General features: G+C 34.1%; 4 protein-coding genes across 4 annotated transcripts; all 4 read right to left on the bottom strand.

The window, feature by feature from the left end:
- Positions 1 to 1996: 1996 nt before the first annotated feature.
- On the bottom strand, positions 1997 to 8357 carry LOC143453518 (cytochrome P450 3A25-like). Its single transcript, XM_076954873.1, has 15 exons — positions 8199 to 8357; positions 7958 to 8069; positions 7717 to 7766; positions 7474 to 7570; positions 7164 to 7243; positions 6847 to 6981; positions 6651 to 6717; positions 6345 to 6429; positions 5902 to 6038; positions 5249 to 5321; positions 5007 to 5167; positions 4820 to 4908; positions 4468 to 4605; positions 3095 to 3251; positions 1997 to 2761 (listed from the first exon to the last, which is right to left on the bottom strand). The coding sequence occupies exons 1-15, from the start codon at positions 8267 to 8269 to the stop codon at positions 2675 to 2677; spliced, it is 1539 nt and encodes a 512-aa protein (XP_076810988.1). The 5' UTR covers positions 8270 to 8357; the 3' UTR covers positions 1997 to 2674.
- Positions 8358 to 8487: 130 nt separating this feature from the next.
- Positions 8488 to 10221, bottom strand: LOC143453521 (zinc finger BED domain-containing protein 5-like). The gene is made up of 2 exons (XM_076954878.1): positions 10087 to 10221; positions 8488 to 9910 (listed from the first exon to the last, which is right to left on the bottom strand). Exons 1-2 carry the CDS (start codon positions 10103 to 10105, stop codon positions 8865 to 8867), a joined length of 1065 nt encoding a protein of 354 aa, XP_076810993.1. The 5' UTR covers positions 10106 to 10221; the 3' UTR covers positions 8488 to 8864.
- On the bottom strand, positions 10117 to 11068 carry LOC143453522 (zinc finger MYM-type protein 6-like). The gene is made up of 2 exons (XM_076954879.1): positions 10382 to 11068; positions 10117 to 10268 (listed from the first exon to the last, which is right to left on the bottom strand). Exons 1-2 carry the CDS (start codon positions 10983 to 10985, stop codon positions 10225 to 10227), a joined length of 648 nt encoding a protein of 215 aa, XP_076810994.1. The 5' UTR covers positions 10986 to 11068; the 3' UTR covers positions 10117 to 10224.
- A 1190-nt stretch (positions 11069 to 12258) lies between these two features.
- Positions 12259 to 14487, bottom strand: LOC143452387 (uncharacterized). The gene is made up of 6 exons (XM_076953338.1): positions 14422 to 14487; positions 13967 to 14045; positions 13577 to 13845; positions 13222 to 13437; positions 12913 to 13075; positions 12259 to 12809 (listed from the first exon to the last, which is right to left on the bottom strand). The coding sequence occupies exons 1-6, from the start codon at positions 14447 to 14449 to the stop codon at positions 12716 to 12718; spliced, it is 849 nt and encodes a 282-aa protein (XP_076809453.1). The 5' UTR covers positions 14450 to 14487; the 3' UTR covers positions 12259 to 12715.
- Between the last annotated feature and the right edge of the window lie 1699 nt (positions 14488 to 16186).

The raw sequence follows: 16186 nt of genomic DNA, 5'->3' as shown, positions 1-16186 counted from the left end.
GAAAAGTTAGGTTAAGTAACTTTAAAGCGTAGGTAGACTATTTAATGACCAAATTTGGTGACGATTTATAATGAATTAGGTTACTTTGCGTTCTTGTTTCATGAAAATGAGAATTGTGCAAGAGCGATTTAAAGAAGTTTTAAAAGTCACCTTCACAGCATCACGTCATTCTTTGGACATTAATCCGGCATATGACATCATTAATTACGTGACCTTTGAGTTAATTCTTGTCTGTATGAAACTGGCTGATGCAAATGAAAAGAAACACTTTGGGCTCAAACGTGCTTCCTAAGTTCTTTCTCTGATAAAATAATGCGTTTTGCTTGAGTAAGGTTTTATTTCCATTTTCCGCTTTTTCTAACTTCTGAAACTATGCACTTGAACTTAGCCTATTTACAGGTAAGCTTATATTTATCAATTTAAACTGGTCTGAAGTCCGACTGCAAACAAAACGAGGTCGATATCCATATCAATAAAATGAGAGGGGTTTCAATGAAAGTAGCCGCAGCCCGTTACTAGAGATTATAGCCAGTTAGGTTAGGAGAATCGTTATGAACAAAGTTGATTCTATTTATTCAGGGTTTAATTGAAGTTAAATTTAAACTGAAAGGAAGATTTAGGTTATGTAAATATATCATAACATTTAAGTTAGATAAAGAAGAAACTGTGAAAAGTAGCGTCCAACGTACGATTTTATCGGTTGAGGTAGTGGTAGTCCTACAAAGCACACGACACAAATAGCGTCATTTTTGATCTGATGATCTTTTATTTTATACTGTAATAAAAAATTTAAAAAACTATTCTTGGCAGTTGTACAGACGCTTCTACCGATGAATTCTTGAAAAAACTTATTGTATTGGAAGGAAAAGCATATTATCGCTATAAATTAAATTCATTACCCTCGCAAAAAGTAAAACAAAAAAATTGATTAGGGGAACTACCAGCTGTAATACCCCTGCCATAAGCATTTTTATTAGGACAAAGCGTCTCTTGCATATACCTTTCTTTTTCTTTGTAGCGCAGCGTTCAAAATTGCTAAGGGACGCTTTTGCAAAAATTTTTTTGGCTGACAATTTCATTTCTTGTTTGAACGAGCTCTCTGCAGCACAAACGCGTTCCTTGTTAACCCGCGCGACAAACGATTCATAGACCTTCTTATGTGTAATCATTGGTTTTGGAGCATTTCTAACCTGACCTGTCTCGGTATTTCTTTGAACGCATAATTTTTCCCCAACTTAGCTCGAAAGGATATCAAGGGATGCAAGCTGATCTAGATCGACAAAACAGTGACTTATAGTCCATTTATTTATTACACAATTGCCCATTGCAATGAAAAATGTGGAAATTATTGTCAATAACTGCTAATACGTTTGCGGCCACCGTTGTTTCACCATTCCCAGCAAATCCCTATTAAAATGAATGAAAACTACTACGCGTAACTCAAGCTACCTAACTTAAAGTTTCGTTTAGGCCGAATTGGTTTTGTGGTTCCAAAGAATAAAGAGCGCCAGTTATCTCGAAATTAATTGAAACGTCATTTATTGTGACGTGAACCTTATAACGATATGCTTTGTTACAATGCAAAATCGTTGGTTTTGCGATATTTATTGTTTCTTCACCTTCAAAGAATCACATGAACACTTGTGTATAACATTAAATAACCCGATTAAAGAACATAAATTACTTGGAAATCTCACAAACTTTAGGTATTTCGAAGTAATTTGTTCAGTCCCTTAAATAAATTTAATTAGTTTAAAGAGCTTGTACTGTACAATATGTTGCACTTCTGTTAAAACTCCAATCAATGTGAGAATTATTTGTAGAGTTTTTATGTGTGGATCTGCGGAGACACTGCTTGTCTTAACTTATGTTATTCGGACTTAATTTACCTGCCGAATTAATGATCTGACTCCGTGGTTGCGTGCGGTTAGAATTCTCTAACCTTAATGTGTTACTACGGTTACTAGCCGAAAGTTCTTACGATTAACAGATACAGTTTATCAGAAACAATCCTTTATTGTAGGAACTGTACAGGTTCCGATTAATATTACACAATCACAAACTTAGCGTTCACCAATTAAAACAAGTCTAACGAATTACATTTTAACACGACTAACGTAATACGTTCGTACGATTCAGTATCTCTCTGTCTGCGGCGCTACTCGCGTATCAGTTCGAGTTTATAAAGCGGTGCGATGTGAACGGAAATATTCAACACAATATACACGAACATTTCAGAATGTGTGAACGATAAAAGCAAAGCGTTGGCAATGGGAATTACATTCAGTTAAAACTAGGATGTTATGAAATCACCTGGTAACGCACTAAACGGCGTTTTCACATAAAGTTATTTAGGGCAAGTTTCCAAATATTACATCACGATTGCAGTTTTATCAAGTTGCAGCTGCAGCCAAATTACATCTGCAGCCAAATATTAAATGCTAGCTGCAGTTTTATCAATGAACAATGTTTCAATAATTAAATGGCGCATACGTTTCCACAATCGATATAATGGTATTGGATGTGGCTCCCAAGCCACTACAGATCTATGTACAGGTGATTGCATGTGCTGGGAAAGTTACAGATTTACCATGATAAAAAGGAAGCGAAAAAATACAGAAATGCTAAGATACAAAAAGTGACATCCATGAATTCTTCTTTGCTGGAAAATCTTTCATTGATTGCATCTTGGAGTAACTTTCAAAAAGATGTCATCCTTCGCTTGTATAGTATCTCGAAAGACCACTTTCAAGGGAGCAGGCTGTAAAATATTGAAAAATTTAAGATAAAACATGGAAAACATGTAAGGGTAAGCAGTGCTTACTAAGCACTGTTAAAAACACTTGCAATGCAGAAAAATGTTTAAGAAATTATTTATGATTATAAATATAAGCTGCATTGAACGCAGCATTGAACATAAATTAACCTGACTTTTTTTGTACCACTTACTGGCGATTTAACATAAATCATCAAAAGTAAATTCTCTTGCTATCACACAGACCTTAGTATTAATTTAAATATTTTTCGATACTAGTCAAACAACTTATATAGATACTAAATCATTAAGAGTCAAGAGAACATTTAGATAACTTACCGGTGTGTCCTCACAAACATCTAAATCGAATTCATGAAGCAATTTGCAAATTGCCATTTTTATTTCCATCAATGCAAATCTCATTCCAATGCAGTTGCGAGGTCCAGCTCCAAATGGCATATAAACCATTGGATCAATTTTGTTCATGTCCTCCATTCTATTAAAATATGGTGAATGCATCACAGTTAAAGTAAGCACAGAATTGTTGAGTTAAGTGAAAATTTGTCATGGTATAAAATTTAAAAATAGTAGGCTACAGCAAACAAACAACCAAAAAATAACAACAAAAACAAATTGTGTGAAGATGTGCGGCTATGTGACAACCAAAAATGAACTTGATTGCACAGATTTTGCATAACAACGGAGGAACAATCTGCAAAAAAAGTCTGATATTTTTTAATGCTGTTCAACAATTACTGTTCTCCAGAATTAAGTTTTGCAGCAAGAAGTTGGCTAAAATGATTGATTGGACCTATTAAGCCCAAAAATAAACTGCTACTTAAACGATAAGTTATCATCACATGCAAGTGGTATAGTATGACTGCTTGTAATTCAAGTTTGCACAAACGTTGGCAAGATTTGCAACTACACCAGACATTATGAAGTAAGTGTGTTTGTTTATCACAGTAATGTGTAAACGTGGTCTGGTTTTTGGAATATTGTTTGATATACTAGAAAACAAGTTCTGCATATTATGAGGCTTACATACAGATAAAGTATGATATTGACACATGCAATCATGATTAGTTGTGGATTTCAATGGTGGAATTTAAAAAAACCAAACTGACTTATTTATGTGCATAAACATAATTAAATTTGAAGGGGAAAACATTTTTATGGTTTTATTGCCAATTTCAGATTAATTTTGTTTGCTTACTAGGTCTCTTTAAAGCAAGCAAACATTGCTGCCTGTCGTATAACACAGTTGCAAGCAAAGGTAATGTGAAACCTTTTGCCTTAAATATCACCTCATCGGATCACAAAGAAAATGAAGCAACAGAAAACTAGCGTCTTAAGCTTAAGTGTAAATATTCCGTTGTAATTCATTTAAAAGCTGCATAACATCGTTTCTGAATAACTCTAAATGAGTTATAAAACATTTAAAAAAAATCATTTTCATATGTCGGGTTGGAAAAATTTTTTGACTTCAGAAGAAATAAGATTTTGTATCCAACTATAATTGGATTTAATCACAAGTAGTTATTTAGCAGAAAGTAAGGTGTCTTTAAAAATGAGGTATTTTTCATTTTGTAACACATAGGCATGCTTGCTTTTCGTGACAATTTTTTCCCATTGTGGAGCTAACAATGGGAGCAATTGTTTGCACAGTTTAGGCTTTGGGGTTTCTATTTACTTTGAAACAACCAACCAACCTTTCAGGTTTAAACTCAAATGGTTCATCCCAGTATTCATCATCGTGACACATTCCATAGAATGGTACTTGCACTTCAGTCCCTTTAGCTATATTCAGACCATTGATTGTGATATCTTTTTCAGCAATTCTGGCGTTTCTGTCAGTACAAAGGTTGTCAATGCAACTGTTATTAATAATAACCAATAGCAACTGACAGTGGACAGGACAATGTTTTAGTTTATATACCAAAAACTGATTATTTTGTGTAGTTTGTTATTTTGATCAGTTTGTTATTTAAGGATTGTATGATACTATTGGTACTAGATACATAAATAAACAAATCATCAGTGCAAGGAGGTGATGCTACTTACCTTGCAATAGGAGTGTAAAGCCTTAAAGATTCATTGATGCACATGGTAAGATATTTCGTGTTGTTAATCCCATCGTATGTAAGTTCACCCTTGAAACATACAATGTTTAAGTTAAAAAAGTAATATTACAAACTAAATATATTATATATGTGCAGCATAGTTTCAAACATTTAACTTAAGTACTAACATATTCTTTTATTGTTTCTTCTATTTCCTGTTGAACTTTTTCTTGGACATCTTTATGTGTGGCGAGATTGTATGCCAAAAACAACATAGCATTTCCAGTAGTTTCATATCCAGCCAATATCATGATCATTGAATTTCCAATGATTTCATTCAAAGTCATTCCTGGAAAAAACAAGATTTATTCAGAGCAAAGAAAATATTGCAAACCAGAAAATTTACTTCAGAATCATGAAGAAATGTTACCTTTAGTTGCTCCATTCTTAACATCCTCCTCAGATACTCTAACGTTTAACATCAGCTGCATTAAATCTACTCTCTGGAACATAAAAATATTTTACTGTCACAAGTGGATAGCTTACCATATAACATTTTTAAACATAAAAGCAATGTAGTAAAATTAATGTAAATTTGTAAACTACACCACTGTAAAGGTGAAAAAACATTTTAGCTGATCAAATAGACAAAAATAATATAAATAGTTTGTTAGTCAATCTATTTTTCGTGAAAAGCACGATTGGGACAAAAAATCAAGCCAGTTGTTACTAATACACACCAATGAACAGGAAAAAGTGACAAAGTAGATAAGGCTTAAAACATACTCAAAAATAATTATGTTAATAATTACCACTAAACCCATATTTAGTTAAATTCGTAAAACATAAGCTGAAAAAAACGAAATTAAGCTGACGGTGGTGTGTTTAAGCTAGTACTTGCATGCTGGTATGTACTGGCTTATAGGCATAGAAGCGTAAAATCGCTTCAATGCTGTACATCAGTGGAAGGGAAAAAAATTGTCATTTATTTCATACTAGCTTGTACCTCTCTCCAAGTTTTCTTGTCCCTGGAACGAACCCAATAAATGTGAGATTGATTAAATTATATATGAATGAATTTACCTGTTTCAGATTGCTGCTACCAGATTTTCTTTTCTGGATTAATACTTCAGTAAGACTTTTAAAGTAATTCAGCATGTCCCTGGGAAATATGCTGTAGTCAAATTTATGGAAAATCGATTCCAACCAGGGGAACATAACTGAAAAAAAAGATTTGAAATTTTGATGATAACATGAATGAGATGTGCATTGCAACATCCAAGTTCTTATTTAACAGGCATATTGATACACCAGGACTTGCACATCCTGAAATCTGAGCAATTATAAAAGACAATTTTATTCCCAGCCTGAAATTGCAATGAAAGGGAAATGAACTCCAGAAATGAACTAGGTTCAAATTCCAAGGTATAACTTTACGAGAGAGATATATTTTTATTTTATAGTGAAATTTTCACATTATTTAAACCATATAATGCTAAAGTATCAAGTTTGCTAACAATACATACTAATTAGCAATATAACTGGGTTTGTGGATGAAATATCAAACGCTTTCATTGCCATTTGAACAATTTTGGGTGTTTCTTCTCCTTCCTAAAAGCAAATGTTTGTATTTAATATCAATGCACGCACTACAAAAGACCTTCACCATCCGATCTCAATATGTAATTTGCATATAGCATACACATTTCTTAATGTTATTCATATAAATGCAGTTAACTATAGAATGAAATAACAATGGTTTTAGAAATTACATAAAATCAACACTTCGGGTAAAGGTAATCTCTTAAAACATACAGAAATAACCTCATCACCTGAGAGTGGACGTTAGCACTGAAAGCAGCAGAGCAGATGACATCAAGTGATAAACGACCAAATGTTCTGTCAAAGGCAAAGATAATAATAAATAACACAAAACATAACTTTAAACCAGAAAACTACAAAAAAAAGTGACAATATTTAATAACAAAAGACGGGCTTAAAGTTTAGACAAAGTTTTCCTTTCCATACTCTTTTGCATCAAAACGTCCGCCTCTGGTATCAGAAATCATTTTCAGACTTTCCACGGTCTTATCAGAACATTGTTCAATAATTCCCATCATCGCCTTGAGTTTAGCACTGGAGAAAGTTGGGGTCAGTGTGCTCCTATCAAAGCACTACATGAAATCTTGACTTGACACACAAGATGTATGTGGTAGCATTGACAAAACTTTGCAATTTAGCAGATAAACAAAACCAGCTTACTATAAATAAGTACTATATATTTCACACATCAGTGTGATCTTGCTACATTTCACCGTCAGCATAAATACACAATAATCGGCCACCTTATTCTTTTCCACTGATCACCTGTCGTACTAATCAGAGAAGCATTCAATTCTTTCCCATTAACTTTTAGAAACTTATTCTGTCGAAACATGTTAACATTATGTTTCTTAATAAGGTAATTTATCATGATGCATGACCGTACCTGAAATTTGCTGCAAACGTTTCAACAGTTATATTAACATACATAAAATACTTTGACAAAAATAGTATAACTAGGAATAAACACTTAATGAATATCGATTTGAGTGGTCAACAAAAATCCATTACAAAGTGTCAACAAAATCCATTACAAAGTGTCTTGTTCTGTACCTGTCTGTCAGGAAATGTGGAAAACTCTTTGATGAATATTTGCTTTAAAATTTCAGGATCGCAAATGACAAGAATAGGAGATAGCCAAAAGTATACCCTGAAAAATAACTTACCAACATTACCCATATATCATTAGATTATCTAATTAAAAGTAACAGAATATGATATTGATTTAACAATCATTTGAACAGAGTCTCAAATGTCTATCACAGTAGATAATGTTTATAGAATTATTTAACATACCCGAATATTGGTCCATACTTTTGCTTATGTTCCAAATCATAAGTAACCATCTGTAGAGTGTGAAAAGTTGATTTGCATGATTTAAAAATGTATATGACGTACATATAGGCTTAATTAGCTTCTTGCGTTATTAATCATCTTTACATCATGATGTGAAACTTCTTTTTCATGTGATTTAAATGAACACTATGCTCCACATGAATTAGGTTTTAAAGTTGTTTGTAATTACAATCCCACTCACAGCATCTGGGTCCCCCGTAAACGCAATGTAACTTCCCAAACCAAGTAATGAAGGTTGATCATGCGGGATGTTACGATTTTTGAAGAATTGCCACTTCTTGTGAATGTAGAATCTAGATTTAAGAAAAACTATATCTGATCACTAAAAAATTATGGTAACCTACTGTATTATGCAAATCCATGAATGTTTCAACACCATACAAAAACTTTTATTATCGTATATCTAAATCACACTGTTCTACCTTATTAAGACAACTACAGATATCAACAGCATCCATGTTTCAATGGATAGTATATCAAGAGGTGACAACATGCTATCAGTTGCTTAACACAATCAGACACTTGGAAGTTAAACTCCTGTTTGTTTCATGAATACCAAAAATATTTGCTTTTACAGTTTAGCTTTCGTATTGTATGGCTATATCCTGTATGGTATAATCTATTTTGTTGATAGGTTAGCTGCGATATAAAATGCAATCCCGTCTCAATATGGTCGTGCAGTACCGGTATGCTGCAGATACTATGCTTGGAAACAATAACTATGATGTATCATAAATGTAGAATTAAGCTGCATGGTATCGTTTGGTGTCACAGTCTTTATTCTTAGAATGCAGTCCTTTACATGACACGATTTCTCATTGGTTCATTGCTTGTTTCCCGATTACCCCTTAGCTTGTCTTTGTGCAAATTTCGATGAACATATGCTATAGCACAGGGGTGTTCAAATGATTTCTGCCATGATCCACCACAACCAAACCTGACAACATGATGATCCACTAAATATGAATAGTAAATATATTGGACATGCTTTAATTTTTATGGTGCTTTATTCATGAAAATGTACCCTACAACATATTAATAACTTTGTAATAGTCAAAAGTGAAGTGTGCTACAGCTCCAAGATTATTTCAGTGAGAAAAATGATGAGTTCGTTTAGATCTCACAATAGCGTCGAATCGGGGCTTTCTGTCACTTACTGATATCCTCATAAGCTCATGAAGATGAGCATTTGTGAGTCTCGTTCTATGCTTGTTTTTTACAAAATTCATTGATGAAAACAACGACTCACAAAGGTACGTAGAAGCGAAGCAAGTAAGGATTCTTCTAGCCAGCCTGGTTATAACTGGGTACCTTTCCAAGGTTACAAGTGATAACCAAAACACATTTGGATCTGCGATACAAATCTCATCTCCTTTAAGATTACAAAGTTCTACCTGCATTTTAGACACCAGCAATGCATATTCAGTGGAAAGTTGTGTTTTCCATGTGCCATTAACATCAGCAGACAGTGGATGTGAAATTAGTTCTATAACTGAACTGATTTCATAAAATTCCTTGAACCTGTTACAGAACTCAGTGTCCAAATTTTGCAGAAATTCGACAAAGCATGACCAATCATTATCACAGCTAACTTCTTGTATAGTCACTTTCAAGCATGGAAAGTGGAGCATGTCTTTGGTGATATCTGAAACGAATAGCAACAGCTGTTGCTTGAAAGATTTCACTGCTGACCACAGCTGAATGATAGTGTGCCCCTTGCCCTGGAGCTTCAAGTTCAGAGTATTTAGATGGGTAAAACAGTCAGCAAGGAAAGCCAAGTTACATAGATTGGTACCTTCAAGCAGAGTACTAGTTTGACCCTTTTCATTTAAAAACATGACCAAATCTTTACGAAGGTCCCACAGCCTTTTCAAAGCATTGCCCTTACTTAGCCATCTCACGTTATTATGCGTGAGTAAGTCACAAAATTCAGCATTATGCTGATCTATAAAGTTCCTTAGTTGCCGGTGCTTTAGAGATGAGTTTGCTTTCAGTTTATTGATTAGTTTCATTGCATCAGTCATTAGCTCTTGGAAGTCTCCGGACAGCTTGGCACATAGTACGGATTGGTGGATGATGCAGTGGATTCCTATCAGATCAGGACAGTACTCGGTTCTCAAGTTGGTGACTACACCTACATAAAAATTGGAAGAGTTATTTACTGTAAAGTCATATTACCTCTTGAGGTATGTCAATACAAATAATTAGGCTATGGCCGCTATGCTATGTTAGATTTTGTGCAATGAAATATTTATTAGACTTAATACATTTGTAATGACATACATACAACTGTAATGAGTAATGACATACCATGACATGCTCCTATCATGGCGGGTGCACCATCAGTGGAAAGTGTGCAAATGTTCTGAATTGGCAACTGAAGCTCCTTAAGTTTGCTTATGAGTGCATCATATATCGCAGCTGCTGTAGTATTGCCATGTAGTGTGATCAGTGCAAGCAGTTCTTCATTGAACACTCCGTGGTGAAAGTACCTGCATGCAAATTTGCGTACAAAAAATAAAATATATACAAAATGTTTTTGACACTGGACTTGCAATGAAATTTTCCATTTACAACCAATATTATACTTATAATATCAACTCACCTAACAAATACTGCAAGCTGGGCAATTTTGTAATATCTGTTGATTCATCTAAAGCTAGTGCATAGCAATCAGCGTCCTTGACTTCAATCAACACCTGGTCATGCAAATCCTCAGCGATATCAGTGCATCTCCATGTACATGTCAATCTGGAGAGCGGGAGAGTTGTCATGCTGGTGATCACTTCTTTCTTACTTGGATGCATGATTTTTACTGCTTCAACAATGCATTCTTTAACAGCTTCAGCATCACTGTATGTCATCATCCGCTTGCCCAGAATGTGACTGATGCTGAGTGTTGCTTCTGTGGCTTTTGATTGCTCAGACACAAATGTTGAGAGGCATTGTTTCTGAGAGCTGGCAGACTTATCTAAACACGCAACTTTCTGTTTTCTGGCCCATGAGCCAGGCTTGTACTTCTCATTAAAATGTTTATGATGAGTAAAGAAATGTCGTTTGATGTTTTGACTCTTTATCATGCTTAGAGTGCAGTCACACAATAAACATTTGGGTTTATTGCTTGGGTTGAGCACAAACAAGTAATCTTCAGTCCATTCACCATTGAATTGTCTGTTTTCTAGATCAATTTTCCGCTTCTTACTGGCCATGTTGATAATAACTCTGATGATTTGTACAAGTGATACATTTCTAGAAGTTTTTTGTTTCGCCGCGGCCCCCCGCTGTGCAGAAAACCGGCTGACCGCGAGAAGAGAAGACAAGAGAATAGTTAGTCGAGTTAGTGGTGTGTAAATGAGTAAACGAAAAACGATACGCTTTAATGCTGAGAGGGAGCAAAATTATGCTATTATAAATTCAAAAAATTAATTTCAACCCTGGCAATTAGTATCCACATAAAAAGTGAAAGTTTTTTTGGAAAAAAAAAGTTTCTCTTGAAAAAAAAAACTTTTTTTTTTGAAAAAAAAAGGAAGTTTCAAAAGTTTTTTTTTCAAGGCTACATTTAAAGATCCATATAAAAAGTTGAAAAGATCCGGATCCGGATCGCGATCCGCCATTTGAACAACCTTGCTATAGCATATCACAAAGCAGCTCATAGCCTACAAAGCAATTGCAATGTGCGCTGCAAAAGTAGGTACTATATGAAGATTTTATTGATTAAAGTACAAAGTCTGAAAAAAGTCAACCTGTCCATTGTACGCTGAAAGCTTTATGAATTTATTTTAGTTGTTACCAGGCCTACATTTCACTGGGTTGAGTCTTACTTTTTTCCTAATCAATACTTATACTCAGCAAGTGCTAGAACAAAATATACTTAACATTGGCAGTAAGAATTTGCGAGGAAAGTTGCGCTTATTTTAAACTTATGATCAAATCAACTTGTTTGAACTAAGTTAGATAACTTTTAAAAACACCAGCTTTGGTTTAGTAATCTTAAAAGCTAGTTAGGCTCATGACCAAATTTGGTAACCATTGAGATTAAAATCTACAGAACTTTGTCATCTTGTTTCGTGAAAATAAGAGAAAGAACGATATAAAGAAGTTTGAAACGCTTTCGCTCACAATATCATGGTCGCAGTTATCAACGGGTTTATAGCTTTCAAAATAACACCTCGTGATCCTTCTATCACTTATTGTCTTTTTGGAGAAAAACCCGGCGTCACAAGACGTCCATGGTTACGTAACGTTACATGGTTACGCTAATCTTTAACAATGGCTAAGGAATTTCAAAAAAAAGATTTTAGGTTAAACGTGTTTCCTTTCTAAATGTGATGAAACATTGTAGGTAAGTATTCAATGTCATTTCATTAGCTCCTATCGCTATTTTCTGAAGGTATGCACTTGAACTTAATTACAGTTTTTAGTTAAATCTGGTATCAAGTAAAATTCTGCAACTAACTACTAATTAATTTATGAAGTATCACGTCACAGAAACAACTTTTTTTTTTACGACCAGGATAAAAATCACAAATGGAAAATTTGCACAATGTTAAAATCGTGATGAGGGAACATTGTACACGGATTACAACGGCACCGGTTATGCAATACTAAGATATATTTATGGGATTATTCAATGCTATGCCGATATTTGTTTACAGTTAACCATGAGCAGTTAACATCAATACGATCAGCATGGATACATATATGTAAATCAGTAAATTCAAAACTGAAAGATCGTTGAAACAAGGACAGAAGCGATTACAGCATTTCTTGACATAAAAAACCAAATGAAATATGGAATATCACCCACTGTTAAAGTATAGGAGTAACGACTTTTAAAAGAATGAGATACTTTCATCTGCGTGAAATATGAAACGAACTCACTTGAGAAACGCAGAAATAACAAACAGTTTCACAGCAATACATTGAACAAAATGTCTTTTTATGGTTGAGACAGATATTTGGGCGCTTGAAGTTCGCTTGGTCCGTGGGCTAAAGTACAAATCGATCCTCTGGGACAATTTCCGTTGATCCAACTAAATTCAGCATAATGTTTCAATTAGTTTGATAACTTCAATTAAAACATAATCATACAGTTATCTTGTATCTATTTTACTTTTAAAGCAAGCGGCAACTTACCCTTCACAAATTTGGGTTTTAAACTTGAACACTGTCGAATAATCTTTCCGTTTTTCAAACAGGTTATGTGCAAAGTTGCACTGTGGTCCATAAGAGCATTTTCCTGTTATAAGTAAATCTTTGCAGAATTTTGTTTTGAATTTCATGCTAAGTTCATCTGCGCCTGAAAATGCAAAAAATGCATTGAAATGTGTTGCGATAGAACAAATGACTGATGACACCCATGATTTGTTAAGTTTCATTAAAGTAAATATTCACTCACAAAAATCTGCCCTACGCTCTGCTAGAATACAAAAGTTAAGAACGTACTATGTGCAAATACACATTTGTATCTCAAATTGCAGTTTCCATTTGAAGTGAAATTTTTACAAAGACGATTCTTGTAGAAAGGAGAATTCTTTTCTTCTTTGTTGTGATAAAAAGTACATTTGTCCCCATAAGGACATTTGCCAAATGCATACATATTAGTGCACGGTTTCGTTTTAAAATTAAGGACGCTTGCAGGAGGACGTCTTCCATTATTACCTAAACATGCACATTATAACATCATTATAGATGAAGCAATAATTACCGGAAACATTCCAAACTCAAAGTTATAAATTAGAGCTAGTTTGAAACAAATATTTTATCCAAAAATATAACGGCGCACTACCTAAAAACTTACTATAGACGAAGTAAAATTCCGAGCCAAAATTGCAGCTTCCAATTAAAATCCAACTTTTACTAAGACCTGTTGGTAATGCGAGATCAGTTTCGTCACATGACAAAGTGTCGTCGCAAAGATTAAAGCTTTCTGACGGCATAAAAGACTTTTGTGCTGTGCGAGGTAAAAACTCGGGGACTGTAGGATCCAAAGTACTGACGTAATTATATTTTTCCTCATGAATTAGGTTGCAGTTCGGTCCAAGTTCACATAGACCTTCGTCGTGATACCTGATAAATATAAACAAATTTACGTCGTTTCGTGATGTCGATTAACTCATTCATGACTTGTGCCTGATCTAACTTAACTCTAATGACAGTTTTATGCAACTATGAAGTCATTGTCACTTACTTTGGACATAATTTACTTTTTTTGACTTTACAACCAGAGGAATATGTATGCGTATTCTCAAACGATGTGACTGGAAAATCTATAACAAAAACGTCATTAAAATTGACGAGAACCTGCGACCAATTTAGTTAGACTTTGTCATTTAACAATCTATGCTAACACTCTAACGTAATAAGTGTGTTATATGACGTTTTAAAACAACTCTTTGGCGGTCTGTTATATTGCAATGTTTATGTGAGCCAAGAGCTAGCAACTTTATTTTTGATTGAGTAATAATTTGAGGAAAAACTTCAACTTTTCATCACACACATCATCAAATAATTTCTACATTTGTAGGTTGTTATTGAAATTTACTCAGCTGCTATATCTATTGATACCTTGGTTCAAATCAATCCAGTTATTAAATCACATTGACAAACATGACGACTAGTTTATTGAGGAAAACCACAACTTACCTTGAAATTCTGATCGACGACTTTCCATCTTTCTCCAGTAAAATTCAACAAGTGTATCACGAAAGTGGTTCTATAATTGTGTCTGAGGTCGAATCCAGTTTTCAGGGTATTTATAGGAAAACTGTGTCTAAAAAGAACGCGCTTCCTGGAGTTAGTAAATGTTATACTTTACACCTACTATCTATCTATGGCACTTCTAATTTTTCCTATCTTTTACGTAGCATGGGCGAAAGGTGAAAAATTGCACCTCAACTAATTTTTTATCTCTCGTCTTTATTCTAACTCGCCCACTTGTGAGTTCGATGTTTACACTGATTTGCAGCGAACAATGATTATATATTTTGAGTTACCAAACTAGATTATACGTTTTCATGTGACCAAAATTAATCTCAACATTTCAGTCTCATGAAACATCATACCTATATATTAATTATTTTAACATAAAATTAATAAAAAAGGATTTTCGTAACTAACATAAAAGTAGAGCAATGGAATATTGTGTTGCGTTAGGTGTTTTATTTACTGGTGTTTCATGTCAGTATACAGCTACACACATATTTTAACGCGCAATTTTTTACTTGATTATTGCAAGATATTGGCCAATCTGTGTTTTAATATGGTTTATCACTATCAATCCTTGAATGTTGTACTTTTGATGAAAAGTTTTGAAATAATGTTATAATTTCAAAGATCAGAAATATTTGGCATAAACTGTATTTTACAGAGCAGTGTAAATTTAGTTCTCACTTTTGGAGCGAGTCTTCAAACTGGATGATTTGGAAATTTTGTGAAGATGAAACTGGATGCACAGATACATTTTAAGTCCGATTCGCAACAAACAAGCTTTTAGAGCAGTAGGCCTATATGTGCTGCCGACAAAGCAAGTTGAATACAGCGGTAGCATTTGTAAGAAAAGCGTTCACAAACTTATTGAACTCGTCCCAAGTTGAGTATAATACTGCAGTACTGTAGATCGGTTGTCTTTATTCCCTACACTTTGCTTTACATAAGATTGGTTGCAATTATGTGCAGTTAAACTTATATGGAGTAAACTAAATTTATGTCTCTGTGTGTCTCTGTTCTCTTATAGAGAAACTAATCACACAGCTAATTTTTAAATAATGTATTCAATCATTATCGTCTATGGTGTACCGACACTTAGTCACGCGACACTTAATCACTAGGACATTTAATCACGCGACTTCGATACTTAATCACGCGACATTTAATCACGCGACACATAATCACTTGGATGTCGGAAAAGCGTGAGGAAAATTCAGTAATTCAAGCTCGTGTGCATCTCTCTGTGGGGATGGCGATGTGGATTGCTTTTAAGGTTGGCCTAAAGCCAAAGGCTATTAGTCTTTCTTTTAGAACTCCCCGACAATTGTCTTTGACTCCGTTGCGCCGGCTTTCTCTATAATGTTTCTTTAAATCAACACCAGCTTCATAAAGTCTAATTGTTATATTATCCGAAGTAAGTTGTATCGCAATAGAAACATTTTCATCATCTTTTCACATTTAAACAAAACTATAACTCCAATTCAGTAATGAACAGTCCAGAAGGTAAAACTGATATTATGTGTAGAGACAAGAAGGAGAGATTTTAACCAAACCTTAGTTTTTATACAAACACATTAGCCAATCATGAAATAACATGTCATTTTGTATTGCTACGTATAACCTATATGTAATATTAATATCTATCATTATTCTATTGTCACAACGTGCAACGTTTCTGCAAGGAATTGCTGGTACTCAACCT

This window comes from Clavelina lepadiformis, chromosome 4 (assembly GCF_947623445.1).
Source record: "Clavelina lepadiformis chromosome 4, kaClaLepa1.1, whole genome shotgun sequence".
Taxonomy (NCBI): domain Eukaryota; kingdom Metazoa; phylum Chordata; class Ascidiacea; order Aplousobranchia; family Clavelinidae; genus Clavelina; species Clavelina lepadiformis.
This window is presented reverse-complemented; position numbering and strand designations above follow the sequence as displayed.

Excerpts from the sequence above, each read along its gene's own strand:
- LOC143452387 (XM_076953338.1), bottom strand. The coding sequence starts at position 14,449 with ATGGAAAGTCGTCGATCAGAATTTCAAG. Across the intron at positions 14,046-14,421 it reads TCGTCGATCAGAATTTCAAG|ATTTTCCAGTCACATCGTTT; the intron begins GTAAGTTGTGGT and ends TTTTTGTTATAG. Across the intron at positions 13,438-13,576 it reads GGAATTTTACTTCGTCTATA|GTAATAATGGAAGACGTCCT; the intron begins GTAAGTTTTTAG and ends GTGCATGTTTAG.
- LOC143453518 (XM_076954873.1), bottom strand. The coding sequence starts at position 8,269 with ATGTTGTCACCTCTTGATATACTATCCATTGAAACATGGATGCTGTTG. Across the intron at positions 7,767-7,957 it reads TTACGGGGGACCCAGATGCT|ATGGTTACTTATGATTTGGA; the intron begins GTGAGTGGGATT and ends CACACTCTACAG. Across the intron at positions 4,606-4,819 it reads CTTTACACTCCTATTGCAAG|AAACGCCAGAATTGCTGAAA; the intron begins GTAAGTAGCATC and ends TTGTACTGACAG.
- LOC143453522 (XM_076954879.1), bottom strand. The coding sequence starts at position 10,985 with ATGGCCAGTAAGAAGCGGAAAATTGATCTAGAAAACAGACAATTCAAT. Across the intron at positions 10,269-10,381 it reads CAGCTTGCAGTATTTGTTAG|GTACTTTCACCACGGAGTGT; the intron begins GTGAGTTGATAT and ends ATTTGCATGCAG.